This window comes from Necator americanus, chromosome III (assembly GCF_031761385.1).
Source record: "Necator americanus strain Aroian chromosome III, whole genome shotgun sequence".
Classification (NCBI taxonomy): domain Eukaryota; kingdom Metazoa; phylum Nematoda; class Chromadorea; order Rhabditida; family Ancylostomatidae; genus Necator; species Necator americanus.
The window spans coordinates 31,951,577-31,969,908 of record NC_087373.1 but is presented as its reverse complement, the minus strand read 5'-3'; the positions used below and the strand labels follow the sequence as shown (position 1 = coordinate 31,969,908).

The window sequence follows — 18,332 nt, the reverse complement described above, 5'->3', positions numbered from 1 at the left end:
GTATCAAACATTTTTTTTTTGCAGAACCCTCCAACCCCGCCCATTTGAAATCATATTTTATACATGGTAAATTACTTTTAAACTGACTTTTTAAATAATTTTTTGGTAGCCATGCGCTTATAATTTACTCTTTGAACACTGGCTTTTGTCTGTTCTCATATTTGAACATTTTTAGGATGATCATCCTTATTTCATCTTCACATCGTCCATGGAATTCTAAAAGCGGCTCAGGATTCTCGAATTTCTAGAATCTCAACCAGAAAATGAAGGCGGCGGCAAAATCCTTCGTCTAGACTGCAGGACGGATATGACTCCGACAGAGGAACACGGTAGAGCGTGGAGGGAGAATCCATCAAACAGAGGTATGTTCCCAGCGACAACCATGCCGCGGTCATCCGGGTGAAGAATTCCGGAAATTCGACGTCATTTCCTCTCAGATATGCATTCATAAAGAAGCGACAGTGAAAAGGCTGAGTTCATGTGAAATATTCCAGGATAGTGGTAATTTTATGTGGTAACTTGAAGATTTATCCGATCAATCACCATACTTCTGCATTTTAAGAAAAAAAATCATCCTTCTGCGTTCAAGTTCACAAAATACATCCAGTAAAAGTTTAATTTAAATGTTCACACAAAATTAATACAATACAATTATACACAAAACAACTATATATACAAATAATTACTTATAATTACTAGGTAGTGATTGAAAATATATCCTAGTTATATGCTAAGTTCTGATAAGTCATTGCTGCCTGTGGATGAGTCATCAGATAGGAAAATTGAATGTCCGAATCTAAAACAGCTAGGATTAGTTTCTCCACATAAATTTAAATATTTGGAAGCAGTATTAAAAGATGCTTTAAAATTAGAAAACTACTAAATGAAGGATGTTGCGATCGCTTAACGAAAAGCCAGAGTTAAGTGTGTAGACCAAAATAACATGATAATGTTCAATTCCACTTGATCGTTCCAAAAAAACGTCGTGGAGAGCGAGGTTCTTAGTGTCCGAATTTCCCTACGAGGCGCCTTACGACGACTACACAAACAGGTCTGAAAACGAGAGGGTTTCCCCTGCGGCCTCAGGGAAAACCAATGGGTAGATCGCTGAAGGAATTGCCACATGTACAAAGGTGTCATCATAAGCGTTATAGGTGCGTCGTAGGAAAATTCGTACAACAAGTCCGTTTCTCCCGTCGCTTTTAAGGATGACTAAGGGAATTGAACGTCAACAAGCTCATACTCGTAGTATACACCTCTAAAGCAATTTTTTTGGGCAGAGACTCTAACATTGTCAATTTCGTGGAATGTTGTTTTTAAAGATATCGATCGATTCGCAAGAATCTCGTTCACAAAAATTTTAATGCTAAACTATGTAGTGACGAGTATAGATGTTTTTGAGAAGAATAATTTTAATTTTCCCCGCTTTCTTACAAATAATCGCATACAATTTTGCATACTATATATATATATTTTATATAATATATTTTATTCCTAAATTCACACCCCCTACATATTTCTACTGTTGGAAAATGGGCGGGGTAATTCCTAGTACGGCACAGTTTCTCTGTCTCTTTTTCCTGGATATTTTCTGCGCGATGCAGCTTCCTCAGCATACAACTGCCATGAAAAATATAAAAAAGAAAAAAATCATCGAGAAAACAGCCTTTGCTTTGATGTCCGCATTCATGATGGGCTATGAGAGTTGTGTCGTTCATGCCCACTAAGGTGCTAAAAATCGCAGAGAAGGGTAAGGGTCCCATGTTGCCCGCAGACGCCTACGCCTAACTACACCCTTTTTCAAGTCGTTTTCTTCGACTATGCATGGAAGTCCCCCTCCCCAAAGGAATAACACTGAAACGCCGTTTTTGAAGAAAATGAATGAAGCATACTAGTTGCTAGGGGATTATATGCACTCCTCCACTGGTTTTGATTGAACTGTGGATACATTCCAGCTTGACCAACGAACGGATATCGATTGAACTGCTGGTATCCAAAACGGTTGAAAGGTGTGTTCATTCTGTTAAGATACGGTATACTACCATAATAAGGTGACATCATTGGGTATCCTGGTGAGCGCTGGAATGTGACATTGTAATTTTTAGGTGCGATGAGTATGGTAAAAGAGTAACACAACGTAAACAAACACGTAAACATACATAAGCCGTCAATGGGTAACGATACGAATCATCATTTATTGTCGCTGATGCATATATATCGTTGTTCTCTCCAAGTCTTCCAATTGTATCCACCGACATCGATTGCGGAGAGATGTCGAATTGGTTTTCAGCAGTCGGAGACTCTTTTCCGTCCATGATATCCGCATAAGAAGATGCTAAATTGTTTATTTTTCTAATTGGTCTAAAATAATTGCATAAATTTGCACACTGTGGATGTTTGAACCGAATTTTAACCGGTTCCACTTAATTTTATATTTCACCTTGTCCTTCTTTTAGGAGTGCCGCTATCCAACGATAATTTTAGAAAAAGATTCCTGAGGAAACTGTGGAAACAGAAGAATATCATAGGTTTCAGTACTATTAGCTTGAAATTATCTAAGTCAATAGTAAGCCGAATAAGAAGCCAAAACTTGCATATGGCTTCTCACCCTTCTATTTTGAAAAAAAAACTGTTTGATTTGAAAAAAGAACGGCGCTCTCGACTGGTAATTGGATAGAATGAAATCAAACAGAAATTTCGTAGGAAAAAATGTAATCAGTGGGAGCGGCACGGACTACTGTGAGTACTGAAGGTATCTAAAAAAGGGTTGTCTTCCAGGAGAAAACTCGAAATCCCAGTTGAGCATATTTATTACTGACTTACTCATTTTTTTACATGCTTTCGAAACATATGTTCGGCACCGAACATCTCTTAAAGGCTTCACCCCACGACTCTGACGTAGTATGGATTTCCGAAGGACAAACTCTATACGGGGTCGTAGAACACGGGATTAGGGGTTGTTCCGCTCATCTCTCCCTAATCTTAGAAAAAAACAATGTGGAGACTCCGTTTTTCGTGACGTTTTCAGTTACAACGGTCCACATTTTTACACGCGCCGCATCCAGCTGCACAGCGGTCGAAAGCCAGTGAGTTCTCCTCGACTGCATATTCAAGTCAAACCTATGAGTACGTTGCTGAGGAGACCAGAACTTGTACATAGAGGAGCATTCTAACGTCCCTCGTCTCCTCTATGTACAAGTTGTGGTCCCCTTGCAAGAACTAAAGCGGTTCCCACGCCGTTTTTCAAGACGATTAAGGAGAGGTGAGCAGAACCACCTCTGATCCCGCAATCTACAACTCCATCTCTAGCTTTTGCCGTGGATTCCCTCATCACGCCAGATTCGTGGTATGCTGCCTTCAAACACAGCGTAGCACGAAACTGATGGTTCAGAGAACTCTACAGGAAAACATTCGTTTAGGGGTTTAGGCTGAGAGTGTTGAGCGCGTTCACGTTCAGGTTCCCCTAATCGTTCCGAGAAACGACGTGGAAAACAACCTTTCTGCAAGAATCTGTCTACGAGACACCCTATGACGCGTCGCCTCCGAACGCAAGCCGCTTGTGCTAGCGGACGGAAGATATTCAGATTGGAATTTTTCCAGCAGCCTATTCAAGTGAAAAAGATGAATACGCTGCTGAGAGAACCGAACTGCACACAAAGGTGCTGCCATGAAGTTCCTCGTAGAAAAATCCATTTGAAAAATAGATAGAAAAATGGAAGAAGTCGAGAGAAATTGAAGAAAACTGCGCGTAGACACGCTCATTCTCCCTAATTATTTTGAAATCACTCCCTGTCCTGCATCCCTAACCTTATTTTTTCTTGAAGAGATCTCAACGTCTTCAATTTCGTAGAATGTTGCCTTTAAAGGCAGCGTACCAAGAATCTGACGTGGTTTAGATTTTCCATGGAAAACTTCTATACAGGGTCATAGTTTGTGGATAACAAGGTGGTTCTGCCCTTCCATTCGTAGTCGATTGAGACACGGCCCGGAAGCCGCCGTTTTTTTTTTTTGCGACGGCTTGCGTTGCACGCGCCACCTTTGCACACGCACAGCACAACGAGCCTTCGAGGATTAATAAGGTCTTCCCACCAGCCTATTCAAGTTAAACTAATGAGTAGACTGCTGAGGGGAACGGAACGTGTACATAGAGGCGCGTTCTCACGCACCTTGTAAGATGTAAAGCGATTCCCATGGCGTTTCTAACGAAGATCACGGAGAGATGAGTGGAACCACGTAGTTCTCGAATAAATTTCAAGAAATAATTTCCAATCCAAACCAATCTACGAGCCCGTATAGAAGCTTTCTGTTAAAGGCATCACCCCACGAATCTGAGGTGGTGCAGATTTCAGGTGGAGTATTCGCATACGGGATGGGAGACTACGGAGAGGTGGGTGATTCCGTCCATTTCTTCCTAATTGCCGTAAAAAACGGCCCGGAAGATACGGCTTCATTCGTTTTGGCGCACCATTTCGTACAAGAGGTTCGATTGGAGCGCGCCAGTCTCGTGCGGCGCCGCATCTTCCGGCCGTTTTTTACGGCAATTAGGAAAAAATGGACGGAATCACCTTCCTCTCCGTAGTCTCCCATCCCGTATACGAATACTCCACTTGAAATCTGCACCACCTCAGATTTGAGGGGTGATGCCTTTAAGAGTCCATACCACGTCAGATTAATGGTACACTGCCTTTAATCAGATGGCCGCGACGCGTCTGATGCCACCCACGCTAATGAATTCAAACTTAGCGGAATTTTCGGGGTTTTCCAGTAATCTTCGTTTTATAACGTACTTTTCGGCCAATATAGTGTTTTCGTTTTGGTGATTGTCAAGTTCCTGCTTAACATCGCAATTCAAAATCTCAAAGACATTAAGTATGTATTTCTATACAAACCAAGAGTTACTGTAGAATAGATCATCAATTCAAGAAAACAAATTTTAAGATAGAAACAAACAAAAAGTTCCAACTGAGCTGAGGTTTTTACTTACCGTATACGGCTAATGAGAGCAGTATCAGGTGGGAAATTATCGCCATCTATGTGAACCGCACGAAATGCGTCAGTTGAGGTGAAATGATCGACCAACTAGTTCACTACACAAATAATCCTTTTGCCGCTGCGGTTATAATGAATTCGACACACTATAACCAGTCGTTGTGACCTATCTACCATAGGCTGATGATCTCGAATATAGGCTAATCCAGAAGATTTTTGGGGATATTGAAAACATACGAGTTGACCGGAAGGATTAGTGAGGCTAATTCTTCACGTTTTTTCCAGATTATAAAGTGTTGTCCGAAGAGAGAAATACTAAAATCGAAATCTGGTCATCTTTGCAGATTGTTACTGAAAAACGAAAAGTGTTTTAGGCTTTTGTAAAGTTTCTCATGGATAGAATAGCGTTATTCCTACTCATCTACATAAATCCGCGTAAAAGAAGATTCAGATCAAAAATCAATATTCGAAAGTGAGATACAAATAGACGCAGAATATGTAGTCTAAAATTGGATGACCAAGGAATTGGGTGGTTACTGTGACTCTGATAAGATATTAATGTTCTCGTCAAAAAAAAAGAATTCCACAACACAACGTAAGTATTAATTCGCGTTATCATTGAATTCCACATCCTTCTTTTTGCGGGAAGAAACGACCATACAACGACTTTCATTGATATCCAGATCAATGATATCGAGATCAAAAATGTGAATAGAAAAGTAATCCTTTGGTACCGGATTAGAATTTAGTATCGGAGCTAAATTATCTGGAAGTATTGGCATGAAAATCATTCATGTACAACATATCCTTATAATATTACATTGAAATTGATCAGGAATCGATTAACAACGGCAGTGATAGCTGTAATCTCGTCTTTAAAGGCATCACCCCACGAATCTGAGGTGGTGCAGATTTCAGGTGGAGTATTCGTATACGGGATGGGAGACTATGGAGAGGGGGTGATTCCGTCCATTTCTTCCTAATTGCCGTAAAAAAACGGCCCGGAAGATACGACTTCATTCGTTCTGGCGCACTATTTTCTAGGAGTTCGACTGGAGCGCGCCAGCCTTGTGCGGCGCCGCATCTTCCGGGCCGTTTTTTACGGCAATTAGGAAGAAATGGACGGAATCACCTCCCTCTCCATAGTCGTATACGAATACTCCACCTGAAATCCGTACCACCTCAGATACGTGGAGTGATGCCTTTAAGAATACAATAAGTGGTCAACATGAGGGTCTAAAAGAGTTACCAAGGTTTCATCAGCGACCCAACAAGACAACCAAGGATGTGTCTAAATATTTGAGAAATAGCACCTTGAGGAGGCTGAGGTGGAAAACGCACACTCAGATTAAAGGTATTGTCTTAAGAAATTGGAGGATGTTTGGCAGTTCTCACAAAGAAATAGTGTTAGGGGTCAGGAGTAATCACGCCCAGTCCGCCTTAGTAATCAAGGAAAATGCATGTGAAATAGCCTTGTATGATTCCGTCTCTCCAACGATGCAACTCACTACGCAATAGAATGCAGGCCACCACGTTGCCTACAATCCAACGAATATAACTCAAACAAGCAGAAGGTTCTCAATCTCAACAACGTTGTCATGAACGTGTTACAGATTCCCGTCGTCCTATTGCCTGTAACAAGCTGCGACGTTGGGAGAATGGGACCGTTTCTCACACTAACACGTCCCTTCCCTTACCTCTTCGTGGAAATTCCCAACATCCTCAATTTCCCTATACACTGCTTTTAATCGCACTCAGCCCAGAAAACAAGTTGTAAGATCCTCAAAAATACTTTATTAACTATGACAAGTGACGTAAGCCAGTACATTTCACACTTTTGTAACAAATCACGCGATTATCATTGCAGAACAGTCATGGAATTTCATATGATGATAGTCAGAAAATTTTTCGGGATGCGTCCGGGTTCAACTATATAGCGTCCTTTTTCCTCACTTCTAAAAAACAAGTAATTTATCGGTATTTTGACATTTTACGCGTAATATTTTATGAACATAAAACTTATGAAAACTAAGGTTATGTTTATGAGGTTATGAAGACAATACTCTTACCTTCTTCTCTTTCTCACTAGTCGACGACTTCTGTTTTTCTTTTTTCTCTCCTTTCTCTCCGTTCGACTCTTCCGTAGGAGGCCAAGGATCGGCTGCCATACCAGCTACCACGATACGGCTTCCGACTGAACGTTCTACCATAAATTCGAGAACTCAACTAATCTTGAGTGAAAAAAAGTGATAATGATGTGCTTAGTTGGTTACCCAAACCTTGGAAACCGCAGTTCTACTGTAGGGCTGTGGACTTGTAAAAAGGATTCTGCATGGGACTTCCCTTCTTTAACCGGTCACCTCACCATACTAATACGCAAAAAAGAATCTAAATTTGCTAAAATAAAAAATAAAATCACTTCCTTGATAATTTTCGTGAGGTTTTGCGTGCTACGGCAGTATTCCAAGAACAGTGGTGAACTTTTTGATATTAGCTGACCTAGACTTTAACCTGATAGATCGCTGATAACAGCTATTCACTCAGTCCACGACATTTGTATAATAAATTGAACTCTTCTGCAGAGTTGGAAAAAGAGGGAGCTGCAGACCTAATCTCCAATTCATCTCCTTTTTCTCCCTTGAAACTCTCTTCTCTACTTAAAGGCTAGTTTCTTGAGGAACAGTTGTATCCTAAAATTTGGAGTTTTGATGTGATTACACCACAAGTCCTAAGTTATTAGACCGACTATTATTATTATTAGAGTATGGTGTATGGTTATGCGGAATTGATTTGGCATCATTTAAAAACGCCTAGAACACAACCACTAATCCACAAGTTATGGGATCAGAAATCCATTCGCAGCAGTGTCGCGATTTCGATCAGGTTAAGGCACAGACGGGAAAAACGACACGAGGCTTGGCGCAGTTGCGTAAGCGGCTGCACTCGAAGCGGTGCGATGGGAGGCAACAGTTAGGATCGACGGGACCTTTGCTGGAGCAGTACTCATCGCTGCACTTTGCGAGACTCCCAAAAATCCTAACCATTAGATACACTGCGCTGGTTCGAGCGTAGCCGCTTACATAAATCCAGCGAGATTCATGTGATTTTGTTCAGATTGTATGGTGGAGAAAAGAGACGCAGAAAGCGTGTCGTGTCAAGCACAGAAACTTTGGGGGATAAGGTAGACTCATCCTGATCATCAAAAATTTTTTTTTACACCATCTGTAGTTTTCAATTAATAGAGATCGAACTAAACTGAGTTTAGTCTCCGGGTGGCGCGCCACGTAGCTTCGCGACTAACCTGCTGTGATCCCTCTAGTGCGGGAGATCCGTGGGTTAGTCGCGGATAGGGGGCTAATCGCGGACCAAAAGCGACCTTGTGCTTGCCAAGAGACGCGGGTGGATTCGGGGGATGGACTCCTCGTTCCTGCTGAGCCAGGGCTGACTCATGACATTCTTGTATCCCGCACGTCGGTCCGGCCAAAAGCCTGCAACCGAGTGACAGCGAGGTGCAACGGAGTCGGTTTGGAGTCGCCTCCAACAAATAAGCTCCATATGTCCACTCCGGTTGCAATCCTCTAGTTTCATGAGTTTTTGGGAGAACGCAAAGTTCTCCCAGAAACTCACGAAACTAGAGGATTGCAACCTGCCAATGGGTTTAAAGATTTTACGCATGTCACTATAATAGAAGTCTCCTGACTCTGTAGGAAATCCTGGTACGGTAGCTACAGGAAGAACAGGATTGCAGGGGTCATATATGCTACAGAAACGGAAAAGGACTAGGATGACGATCTGTACTTGTAACGCACGTACGCTTGCATCGGGAGCGGCCAGGGATCTCATGGTGCAAACCAAGAAGATCAAGTACGACGTCATCGGACTGACCGAGACGAGACGACCTCATCCTCTCAACGCCGTATATGTAACTGGGGAAGAACTGTTCTTAGGAACATGCGACAGTAGAGGTGTTGGTGGAGTTGGCGTCCTCGTCAACACGAGTATGGCAAAGAAAATCGACTCTTTCGAACAACAAAAACCTGAATCGTACGTCTGCAGACGAGAAGATGTGGTCTAACGCCAGCTTTGACTATCTTCGTCGCTTACAACATCAAGCTACGAAGAAGAAGAAGAAGTCAAAGCTTTCTATATGGACCTGGAAAAGTTCTACCGAGAAGATCATGCCTCCTACAAGGCCATAATTGGCGATTTCAACGCTAAGGTTGGCCCAAGAAGAACGCCGGAGGAAGTTTACATCGGGACCCACGGCCTACAATGGAATGACCAGGGAGAGAGGCTCTCCGAGTTCATCATGACGACTAAGACCATCCATGGGAACTCGCAATTTCAGAAGCCCTCTTCTTTACGCTGGACGTGGGAGTCACCCGGTGGAGGGTACCGTAATGAAATAGACCACATCATCGTCAATGAAAGGTTCTGCCTGACGGACGTCGCTGTTGTGCCAAAGCTCCATACGGGATCGGACCATCGCCTCCTTCGAAAAAGATTTTCCTTCGCAAGGAGAGAGGAGAAAGCCGCCGAATTCAGATAGCGAAATCCCGGAACCATCATTAACAGGGATCTCTTCGCTACGCTAGCCGGCTTCTGGGAAGATTCCGCAATGGACAACATCGACGAGGAATACGACCGGCTCATTGAACACCTTCACGACTGCGCGAAGAAGGCTGAGAGTTCTGAAACCACCAAGAGACGCCTGTCTCTTGAAATTCTTGAGCTGATACGACAGCGTGGAGCAGCACGAGCCGCAGGGAACCAAGAACTCACTTCCGAGCTCGCAAGGCTTTGCAGAGAGGCGATAAAGGAAGACCTTAAAGAGAGAAGAGCAGAAGTGCTGGCTGAAGCTGCAGAGGCGGGGAGAAGCATTCGCTATGCCCGTCGAGACTTCGCCAGTCGCCAAACGACGATGACCACTCTCCGGAACCCGAAGGGAACAACCATTGCATCGAGAAGAGGGATGGAGAAAATCATCTACGACTTTTACTCTGATCTCTTCGACAGCCATGTCCACTTGCCTCCTCACCATCTGAGGGAAGATGGACAAGTCATTCCAGAGGTTCTTCCGTCCGAAATACGACATGCTATCATGTCGGTAAGAAATCGTACGGCACCCGGTCCCGAATAATACAGAATAAGACCAGAACACCTGAAGAACCTTCCGTCAGTACTCATCAAAACCCTGGCGAGGCTCTTAACACGTTACCTGTCGGAATGCAAGGTTCCTAGGCAGTGGAAGACCAGCAAGACCGTGTTGTTGTATAAAAAGGGACATGACATCGACAACTATCGCCCAATCTGCTTACTGTCCGTCATCTACAAGCCCTCTACAAGAGTGATCCTTAATAGGATTGAAAGTCTTGGATGAAGGACAGCCATGCGAGCAATCAGGGTTTCGAAAAGGATTCAGCACGATTGACCACATTCACACTGTTTCGAAAGTCATCGAGGTATCACGAGAGTAAAAGATGCCGCTTTGTCTCACCTTCATCGACTTGAAAAAGGTCTTTGACTCAGTTGAGACGGAAGCGGTCGTGGAAGCCTTGGACAACCAAGGCGTCCCTACTCAGTACATAAAGGTACTTTGAGAGTTGTACAGCAACTTCACGACCGGAATTTCGCCATTCTACAAGGATATCATCATTGACGTGAAGAGGGAGTTCGACAAGGTGATACAATTCCACCCAAAATATTCACAGCCACCCTCGAGAACGCAATGAGAAAGTTGGAATGGGACAACATGGGAGTGAAGGTTGATGGTCGGCAGCTACACCATTTGCGCTTTGCTGATGACATCGTACTGATAACACCTAGCATCAGCCAAACGGAACGAATGCTGACCGAATTTGACGAAACATGTGGATGCATCGGTCTTCAGCTGAATCTACAAAAGACGAAGATGGAACGGATGGGTCTCGGATGCCCCATTCACGCTCAACGGAACGAACATATCCGAATGCACCAGCTACGTTTATCTGGGTCGGGAGTTGAACATGATGAATGACCTGACCCCCGAGCTGTGCAGGAGGAGAAGAGCGGCTTGGGGAGCATATAAGAGCATCGAGGATGTGATGAAGAAGACCAGGAATACCCGGCTCCGTGCTCACCTTTTCAACACCACCGTACATCCTGCTTTGATCTATGTTTCGGAAACCTGGGCATTTCGCATGCAGGAAGAAAACGCGGTGAACGTCATTGAACGCGCAATTGAGAGAATGATGCTAGGAGTATCCCGTTTCACGCAAGTGAGGAACGGGATTCGAAGTTCTCTCCTACGTCACGATCGAAGATTAGAGACGCCACCGCGTTTGCCAAGGAAAGTAAAATAAGGTGGACCGGGCACATGATGCGCTTTGATGACAACCGTTGTACCAGAGACGTGAGCGACTAGGTTCCCGCATTATAGGAAGACCGCCGACCCGATGGTCGGATTTCTTCACGAAGTCCTTCAAAGAAAATTATGATGCTCTTCGTGTTCCACACGAAAGAGGGAACCACTGAGCGACTCTGGCACGCAATCGAACTTTTTTGTTGTCCAATAGAGGGAACGTACAGAGGATGTCAAACAGAAGGAACTGATAAAGAAACTTTGTCTCTACACTGGTACTGTACAAAGCACATTTTGTAATCCTTCAAGTCATTAACTTCAGAAAAGAAACCATAAGAAAAGGTCCGTAGAAATGTTACTCACTACACTTTCCGGTTTCACCATCCATAATCCATTCCTCGACTAAGTTTTGCGATGACACTAAAAAGTTACTTAATTCATCAACAAACAGATTTTTTTCAACTTCCCACTAAAACTACTTTTCCAAAGAAACTGGAAACGAAAAAAAAAAAACGTAAAAGAACCAGAAGAACCCACTTACTTCTTTATCTGTTGTGTGTTTATCCTGTGGAAAAAATAGAAATGACTATTTTGAACAGAACCTTCAATTTGAATTCGAACATGCACGTACTTGAGGTACCGTGATCGAGCGCGGTCAAACGATTCCATACGGGAATCGACCTGTATTAGATTGAAATTACACGAAAGAACACGTTCAGAAACAAAACATATTTCGTGGAAAACATGTTCATCCACGTCTTTTCATGCTCCTGTTCTTTTGCAAGTAGGTAAGAGAATCGCCTCACTTTAGAGTTCATACCAACTTTTTTGTTCCTCAAGTTGCTTTTTTGCGTCTTGTCCTGTTGCATCATCACGTTGCGCCTTCGTTGATCTCTTGACTATTCTTTAACGAAGTTAGGCAATTACGGAATCTGTAAAGAGCAGCGATTTCCGCTGGGAATACAAAGGGATAAAGGATAAAGTCACTGGCGTATCAATCCACTTGCGATGCGCCAACGCGTTTCACTACAATTTGTGGTCGTTGGGGTTTTTGGAACGCGTGTTGGGCCTGTACATTGTCTTTCAGGGGCCAGCCAAGCATCAAAATCAGCGTTTTCATTCTCCCAGACAATTCTTGTACCAATCCATCGATCCCAGAGGGATGAAAGGCTTGGCTGGCTCTGGAGGGTCGACCGTGCTGCCAAAGATGACCTCTAAACGACTGCGCTACACCTGCCTGATGGGAATATATAGACTAGAATTTCGGAAATTCCTTTCCGATGTACGATCATCCTGGAAACAGAATGAGAGACTGTATGTCGAACGGGGGCCGTATAACGGCCGTACGACGCACGCGTCACGTCACGTCGTCACCGCTGGTTGAACATAGTTGGTGTCAACTATATGAGGTTGCACTTCTCTCATCATAATGCTACCTTTAGTTGTTGTTACTAATATATATTGTTTTGACAAGAAGAAGTCAAAACTGGCTGCAATCTATTAGCTTACAGGTCAGGTCACAACTCACCGGTCTTCGTATTGAGCGTCCCGTCATCAAATGTCTGCTGAGTTTTCGTTGCAGGACGTCGATTTGAAAACGAAAACGCAGCACGACGAATGGGAATCAGATGATTTCGACTCGATTGTAATGTGATATGAGTCATAAAGAATGAACTATTTTCACTAGGGATACCATTAAGGTTGGTTGGTTAGGTCTGTTCCATAGAATATGAGAGCTGCACATATCCATTTTTGACAGAACAATCTGAGCTTTACTTCTTCAAACAACAAAAGTATCGTATCTCCACTTTCATCTATAAATAATGTTTAGATGCGCTACATTTTATTCATTGCTCTTTGCACTTTTATTGGTTATGCTAACACAAAATGTACGTGGAAAAGCAAAAAATTCTACGAAGGTTTCGTCAGTAAAGCTCCTTCCTCTGTAGTGGAAAATATGGAAAGTTATCTGGGCCTGAAACTGGTGCGTTTTTGTTGTTTATGTTGAATAGTTGAGCTTCAAAATGATTTCACTCTCATTCTTTTTCGCAACATGTGAGGAAGGCGTACTAACAAAAGTGAAACGTGAACATTCATCAGCGTGGTAATTTGTTAAGGAGGTGGATTGAATCGCAGTAAATGAGTAAATTATAGTTGTAGCCGAAAAGATTTGACTTGTGAAGCAACATTACATATGCGATGGCATCTTCAACCGCTCACAGTTATACTCAGGTCAATACGACATGAAGTACGGACAGTTGCGTTAGCGCTCGAAGCGGTGCGGTGGAGACAGCGGTTTGAATCGAGGTGGGACCATGACGAACTGCAGAAACGAGACGGCGGTAGCGAGGCTCGTTACACGATCCCAACCGCTACGCTCCAACGCGCCGCTTCGAGCGCTGACCGTTCTCCAAGTCGTTTTCACCCAACTATAATTCCGAGCTTATCATTTTAACGCTGCTAGTGACTCAGAGATCGAGGGTAGAGTTATTGCACCGCTTCGAGTGGTAACGCCTACACAATATTGTATAGGCGGGTCAGAACGATGCGAAGCTCGTTGCATTTACATAAATTCAGCAAATCACGATTTTGACGTGGCGCGGAACGTATAGTAGGGTCAGAACAACATGAAACACGCAAGCAATTGTGTACGCGGCTTCATTGCCCCTCCTTCGTAGGCATTTCAGTTCAAATATCCAAGTTTGAGGTACTCCTAACTATGTTTTGTGCGTATGTGGGAATTCGTGACGGACGTACGAATAAACGAAGAAGCGAGCGATAACTATCTGTGTGAAGTGTGTAGTATGGTCAAAACGACATGAAGCACGTTCGCAATTGCGTACGCGGCTTCTCTCGAGGCGACTCGGTGGAGCGTAGCGGCTAGGAGAGTTTTGAAACCCGTGCTGGCACCACCCATCGCTGCAGTTTGCGACGGTCCCAACTCGGTCCCAACTGCTGCCTAAATCGCGCCGTTTCCAGCGCGTACGCAAATGCACCGCAACTACACTCGTGATTCATGTCGTTTTGACCAGACTATAATTCGGGTAGTAGATTGCGGAATCCGATGTGGTTCTTCTCATTTTTCCGTAATCCTTGCAAAAAAAAGACGGTGTGAAACCGTTCTAATTCCTACGATGCACGTCATAACGCCCCTGTACGTGCACGTTCCTGTCTCCTCAACCTCAGCCTATTCATTAGTCTCGCTTGCATAGGCTGGTGTGAGGACATACCTGATCTTCGACCGCTACCTTTTGGATGCGGCGCAAAACGGTGGCGCGTCGTAACTGAAATCGTCTTCAAAAACAGCGTCTTCCGCGATGTTTTTACCACGAAAAATGAGCGGAACTACGCTGGGCTCCGCAATCTACCACCCGAACTCCACGCTTTCGCTGTTGGTTCCACACCACGTCAAAATCGTAATATCCTTTAACCGCATAAAATTCGGCCAGGTTACGTTAACCCACAGTTTCAATGCGAATATACCCATTTTGTAGAGGTGCTGCGGTGGAGCGTATCGGTTAGGATTGAGAGAAAACCCTAAGTCGCAATCATCGTTGCAATTTGCGAAGGTCCCACTCGATCCCGGTTATGATCGAGAGGAAATCCGACAACTTCACCGCGCCGCTTCGAGAGCCTACGTAACTGGGCCAAGCTTCATGTCGTTTTGATCTATTCCATATCCTATTATCATCAAAACATCTGTTGCAAAGGCATTATGGTGCTCCGAGGAGCTTATCAGCACAACATCGGTCGTTGTATGCATCAGAGAAACAGAGCGCCTATAACGTCACTCTCGCGTCGCTTCAGCCCGGTTGAACACGTTTGACGGCGATTGTAATTCTCATGGGAAACAAGAAATCTTGACAACGTTTTGTTGCTCGGAAGGACAAGGACTTCGATTTATCGAGAAATGGAAACATCTCTTTTAGAAAACAATAGAATTTGGCTTATTATGCAATAGTTATCAGGTTGAATTTTATTACGATTTTATCCATCAAAAAGTGTTGTGAAATTTCGGACTTTCACAGGGTGTGAGGTGTCCGGGATGGGTGCACAACCACCTACGTTGATGAATGCATGCAACTAATTAAATTTCTGGAAATTCCTGAGACTCATCCAAAAATAAGTCTTATTACAGAAAGAAGATGACATCTTGGTGAAGTTTGAGTTTAGCGGGAAAGACAAGAGTAAAGAAGTATATGTAATGACGGGTCAAGTACGTTCACTGTTTTTTTCAAATCCTTCAAAGGCGTCAAGCGTTCCGGCGCATTATTTTCTAAAAAGAGTTCGATTGGAGCGTGCCAGCCCTGTGCGGCGCCGCATCTTCCGGGCTGTTTTTTTACAGTAATTAGGAAGGAATGGACGGAATCACATCCCTCTCCATAATCTGCTATCCCGTATACAAATACTCCACCTGAAATCCGTACCACCTCAGATTCGTGGGGTGATGCCTTTAACGAGAGCTGAACATTGGTCTAAGTAAGATGACCTCATAGTTGAGATGACACAGCCTAAAATATTGCAAAGTAGTATCACTAGGGGTTTAAAGAGGTGTATCGTTCCGGGCGGATTCAAGGCGGCTCCTGTCATTTTTTATTGGCGTCGACGGTGCATATTAACCATATCCATGAACATCAATAAAATTACATCCCGAATTCAGCATTTCATCTAATGTACTTCTTTCTGGTCAGCTGTGGCGCAGTCGGTTAGAGTTCCGTTGCAGCCACACGGTCGAGAGTACGAAACCGCCGTAGTGCAAACCAAGTACCACTTGCATCCCTCCGTGGTCAACAAATCAGTTCCAGACTTGTCTGAGAGGATAAATACGCTGTTTTGACACATCGGGAGTCATTGTATAGGCCAACACGCATTCTAAAAACATAAATGATTACGATTTCCAGTAAACTGCGTTGGCGCATCCCAAGTAGATTGATGCGCCAGTGACTATGTCTTTTATCTTTTATAGTGAAATGCTGAATTCGGGACCGTCACAGCTCGCGGTGCACGGAAAAAGATTCTCGAGCTTACCGCCAGCCTACAGCTTAGAAAAATCTCCACAGAACTTTGAGCGTGGGTGCAATTTCAGACCTAAACACAGTGAACACAGTATGATAACTGATGACTGCATATGATCTTGATCTCTTTATCACGCTCATTTCCTCTTGATCCCCCTGAAAAACGGCGTAGTACACGATCTTCCTGATCGAATTTCCCTTCCTTCTTACGGGCCACCCATGTGCAGGTTCCTTCACAAGCTTATTCATTTGTTTTGTTTACGTAGACTGTCGAAGGAACCTCATTGATTTTCGTCGCTCGCTCGCAGTCTCGGAGCGTGTGCTGAGATAGCGCGTCCCAAAGTGCATCGTAGGGAAATTCGAACACAAGGGTTGTTTCTCAAGTCGTTTCTCTTGACGACTAGAGGAAATTGAGCGTGAATAATCTCATGCTCCTAGTCTACACACTTGACGCTATTTTTTTGTGAAAAAATCTCAAAACCACTTTCAATTTCGTGATTGAAGCCGTTTTAATCCGATTTTACAAGCTTGAAGTCAGAACGTTATTTACTTTTTATTTCACTTACTTCGTTTTTTATTTCACTACCATCTCAAAACGCCAACTAGTCTGTACGACACTCTTAGGTCATCTATGACGGTATTTGGAGAACAGCTCCTGTATCCCTTCTGAGCTTGTATGAATTTTACAATACAGCAATGTGAAATAAATACAGCTTTAACGTTTGAACGAGGCACATTTGAGAAGTATTGTTTAAGGTGGACCAAGATATAGTGGATATTGTGGCGTTCACCGTGAATAAATCCAAATTCGACAAAGGCAGAAGACTTTCAATTCTACAATTCTTAAGCAAGATGATGACATGCTCGGTGGAAGGTTCTGTTCCAAGTCTGAAAAAACTTGGTCGATATCTTGACCAGTAGAAATCTGCTGTGATTCTAAAAAAATAAAATTTTGCAGCATGTTGTGCTCATTTACTGAAAATATTTACCGAAAAATTCAGCAAAGAAAAACTTAGCGTGCACCTTTTGATGTGGTTGCAGTTGTTTATTAGTGTTTATAAGTTCAGTAGTTAAAAAATTACACATTCGCGTTCGCTCTGATGAGTCAGTGAATTTTATTTCCAGCATTCAACAAGTTCGATCGAGAACGAAACTTTTTAACAAAGTATTAAAAGATAAAAGGATAAAGTCACTGGCGTTAGTCAATCCACTTGGGATGCACCAACGCGTTTTACTGGAATTCGTAATCGTTGCGGGTTTGGCACGCGTATTGGCCTCTAAAATGACTTGCGAGGGCCAGCCGATGATCAAGTCAGTGTTTTTATCCTCCCAGACAAATCTGGTACCAATTTGTCGATCCCGGAGGGATGAAAGGCTTGGTTTGCACTAGGGCGGTTTCGAACCCTCGACCGTGTGGCTACAACGGACCTCTGACCGACTGCGCCACACTCACCCCCTGACAATAACAAAGTATTCACGTTTTCAAATTTTTGTAAATTGTAAATTCTCTCTTTTTGAAAAATTACACCGTCGTCAGATTTGTGACAGACATCAGAAGTGAGCACTTTTCAAACAATAACTCAAGTCTATAGTCCATTGCACCGTTTTTGTACCCTGGTTGGCGGATCACGATAGCAACATTGCGCTTGGCTGCACTGCCATCGAGCTGGCACTGTTGGTCATATGGCAGGCCATTGAAATGCATAACTTTTTCTGATCCTTAGTAGTAATATTGACGTGTATATTGTTTTTACCGCAGTTATTACTACTATTTCTTCATTAGTATTACTTATTACACGCTTACTGCTAGCTTTCAGATTTTGTATTAGTCACAGTTGACCTCGTTCCTTGAGGATTGTACTATTTCCCTAAACCATGACTGTTCGTTTGGTCTATTCGTGCAATAGTTAGTCTTCTTCTCTTCTAGTCTTCTATGTTCGCTTCGTCCGCATGGCGAACGGTGCGGATGCGTCGCAGTCGTTTTCGCC

At 43.4% G+C, this 18,332-nt stretch overlaps 6 protein-coding genes across 9 annotated transcripts; 4 read left to right on the top strand and 2 right to left on the bottom strand.

The window, feature by feature from the left end:
- Positions 1 to 719: 719 nt before the first annotated feature.
- RB195_011648 (uncharacterized protein) lies at positions 720 to 5,030 on the bottom strand (the record flags this gene model as incomplete). 2 transcript variants are annotated; one of them, XM_064193168.1, is made up of 5 exons in its annotated part: positions 720 to 796; positions 1,893 to 2,079; positions 2,160 to 2,335; positions 2,441 to 2,464; positions 4,566 to 4,587. In XM_064193168.1, the coding sequence occupies 5 exons, from the start codon at positions 4,585 to 4,587 to the stop codon at positions 720 to 722; spliced, it is 486 nt and encodes a 161-aa protein (XP_064050751.1). The 2 variants fall into 2 exon arrangements, with proteins under 2 accessions (XP_064050751.1, XP_064050750.1); XM_064193167.1 differs by lacking the exons at positions 2,441 to 2,464; positions 4,566 to 4,587 and adding an exon at positions 4,985 to 5,030.
- A 3,716-nt stretch (positions 5,031 to 8,746) lies between these two features.
- RB195_011647 (uncharacterized protein) lies at positions 8,747 to 10,129 on the top strand (the record flags this gene model as incomplete). Of its 2 annotated transcripts, XM_064193165.1 has the most annotated exons (4): positions 8,747 to 9,033; positions 9,103 to 9,208; positions 9,338 to 9,420; positions 9,565 to 10,129. In XM_064193165.1, 4 exons carry the CDS (start codon positions 8,747 to 8,749, stop codon positions 10,127 to 10,129), a joined length of 1,041 nt encoding a protein of 346 aa, XP_064050747.1. The 2 variants fall into 2 exon arrangements, with proteins under 2 accessions (XP_064050747.1, XP_064050749.1); XM_064193166.1 differs by lacking the exon at positions 9,565 to 10,129 and having other exon boundaries at positions 8,774 to 9,033; positions 9,103 to 9,538.
- RB195_011646 (uncharacterized protein) lies at positions 9,608 to 10,129 on the top strand (the record flags this gene model as incomplete). Its single annotated transcript, XM_064193164.1, has 1 exon — positions 9,608 to 10,129. The coding sequence occupies one exon, from the start codon at positions 9,608 to 9,610 to the stop codon at positions 10,127 to 10,129; it is 522 nt and encodes a 173-aa protein (XP_064050748.1).
- Positions 10,130 to 10,717: 588 nt separating this feature from the next.
- RB195_011645 (uncharacterized protein) lies at positions 10,718 to 11,005 on the top strand (the record flags this gene model as incomplete). Its single annotated transcript, XM_064193163.1, has 1 exon — positions 10,718 to 11,005. One exon carries the CDS (start codon positions 10,718 to 10,720, stop codon positions 11,003 to 11,005), a length of 288 nt encoding a protein of 95 aa, XP_064050746.1.
- A 679-nt stretch (positions 11,006 to 11,684) lies between these two features.
- On the bottom strand, positions 11,685 to 12,993 carry RB195_011644 (uncharacterized protein; the record flags this gene model as incomplete). Its single annotated transcript, XM_064193162.1, has 2 exons — positions 11,685 to 11,749; positions 12,858 to 12,993. The coding sequence occupies 2 exons, from the start codon at positions 12,991 to 12,993 to the stop codon at positions 11,685 to 11,687; spliced, it is 201 nt and encodes a 66-aa protein (XP_064050745.1).
- RB195_011643 (uncharacterized protein) lies at positions 12,492 to 17,265 on the top strand (the record flags this gene model as incomplete). Of its 2 annotated transcripts, XM_064193161.1 has the most annotated exons (5): positions 12,492 to 12,643; positions 13,017 to 13,029; positions 13,161 to 13,313; positions 15,468 to 15,545; positions 17,101 to 17,265. In XM_064193161.1, 5 exons carry the CDS (start codon positions 12,492 to 12,494, stop codon positions 17,263 to 17,265), a joined length of 561 nt encoding a protein of 186 aa, XP_064050743.1. The 2 variants fall into 2 exon arrangements, with proteins under 2 accessions (XP_064050743.1, XP_064050744.1); XM_064193160.1 differs by lacking the exons at positions 12,492 to 12,643; positions 13,017 to 13,029.
- Between the last annotated feature and the right edge of the window lie 1,067 nt (positions 17,266 to 18,332).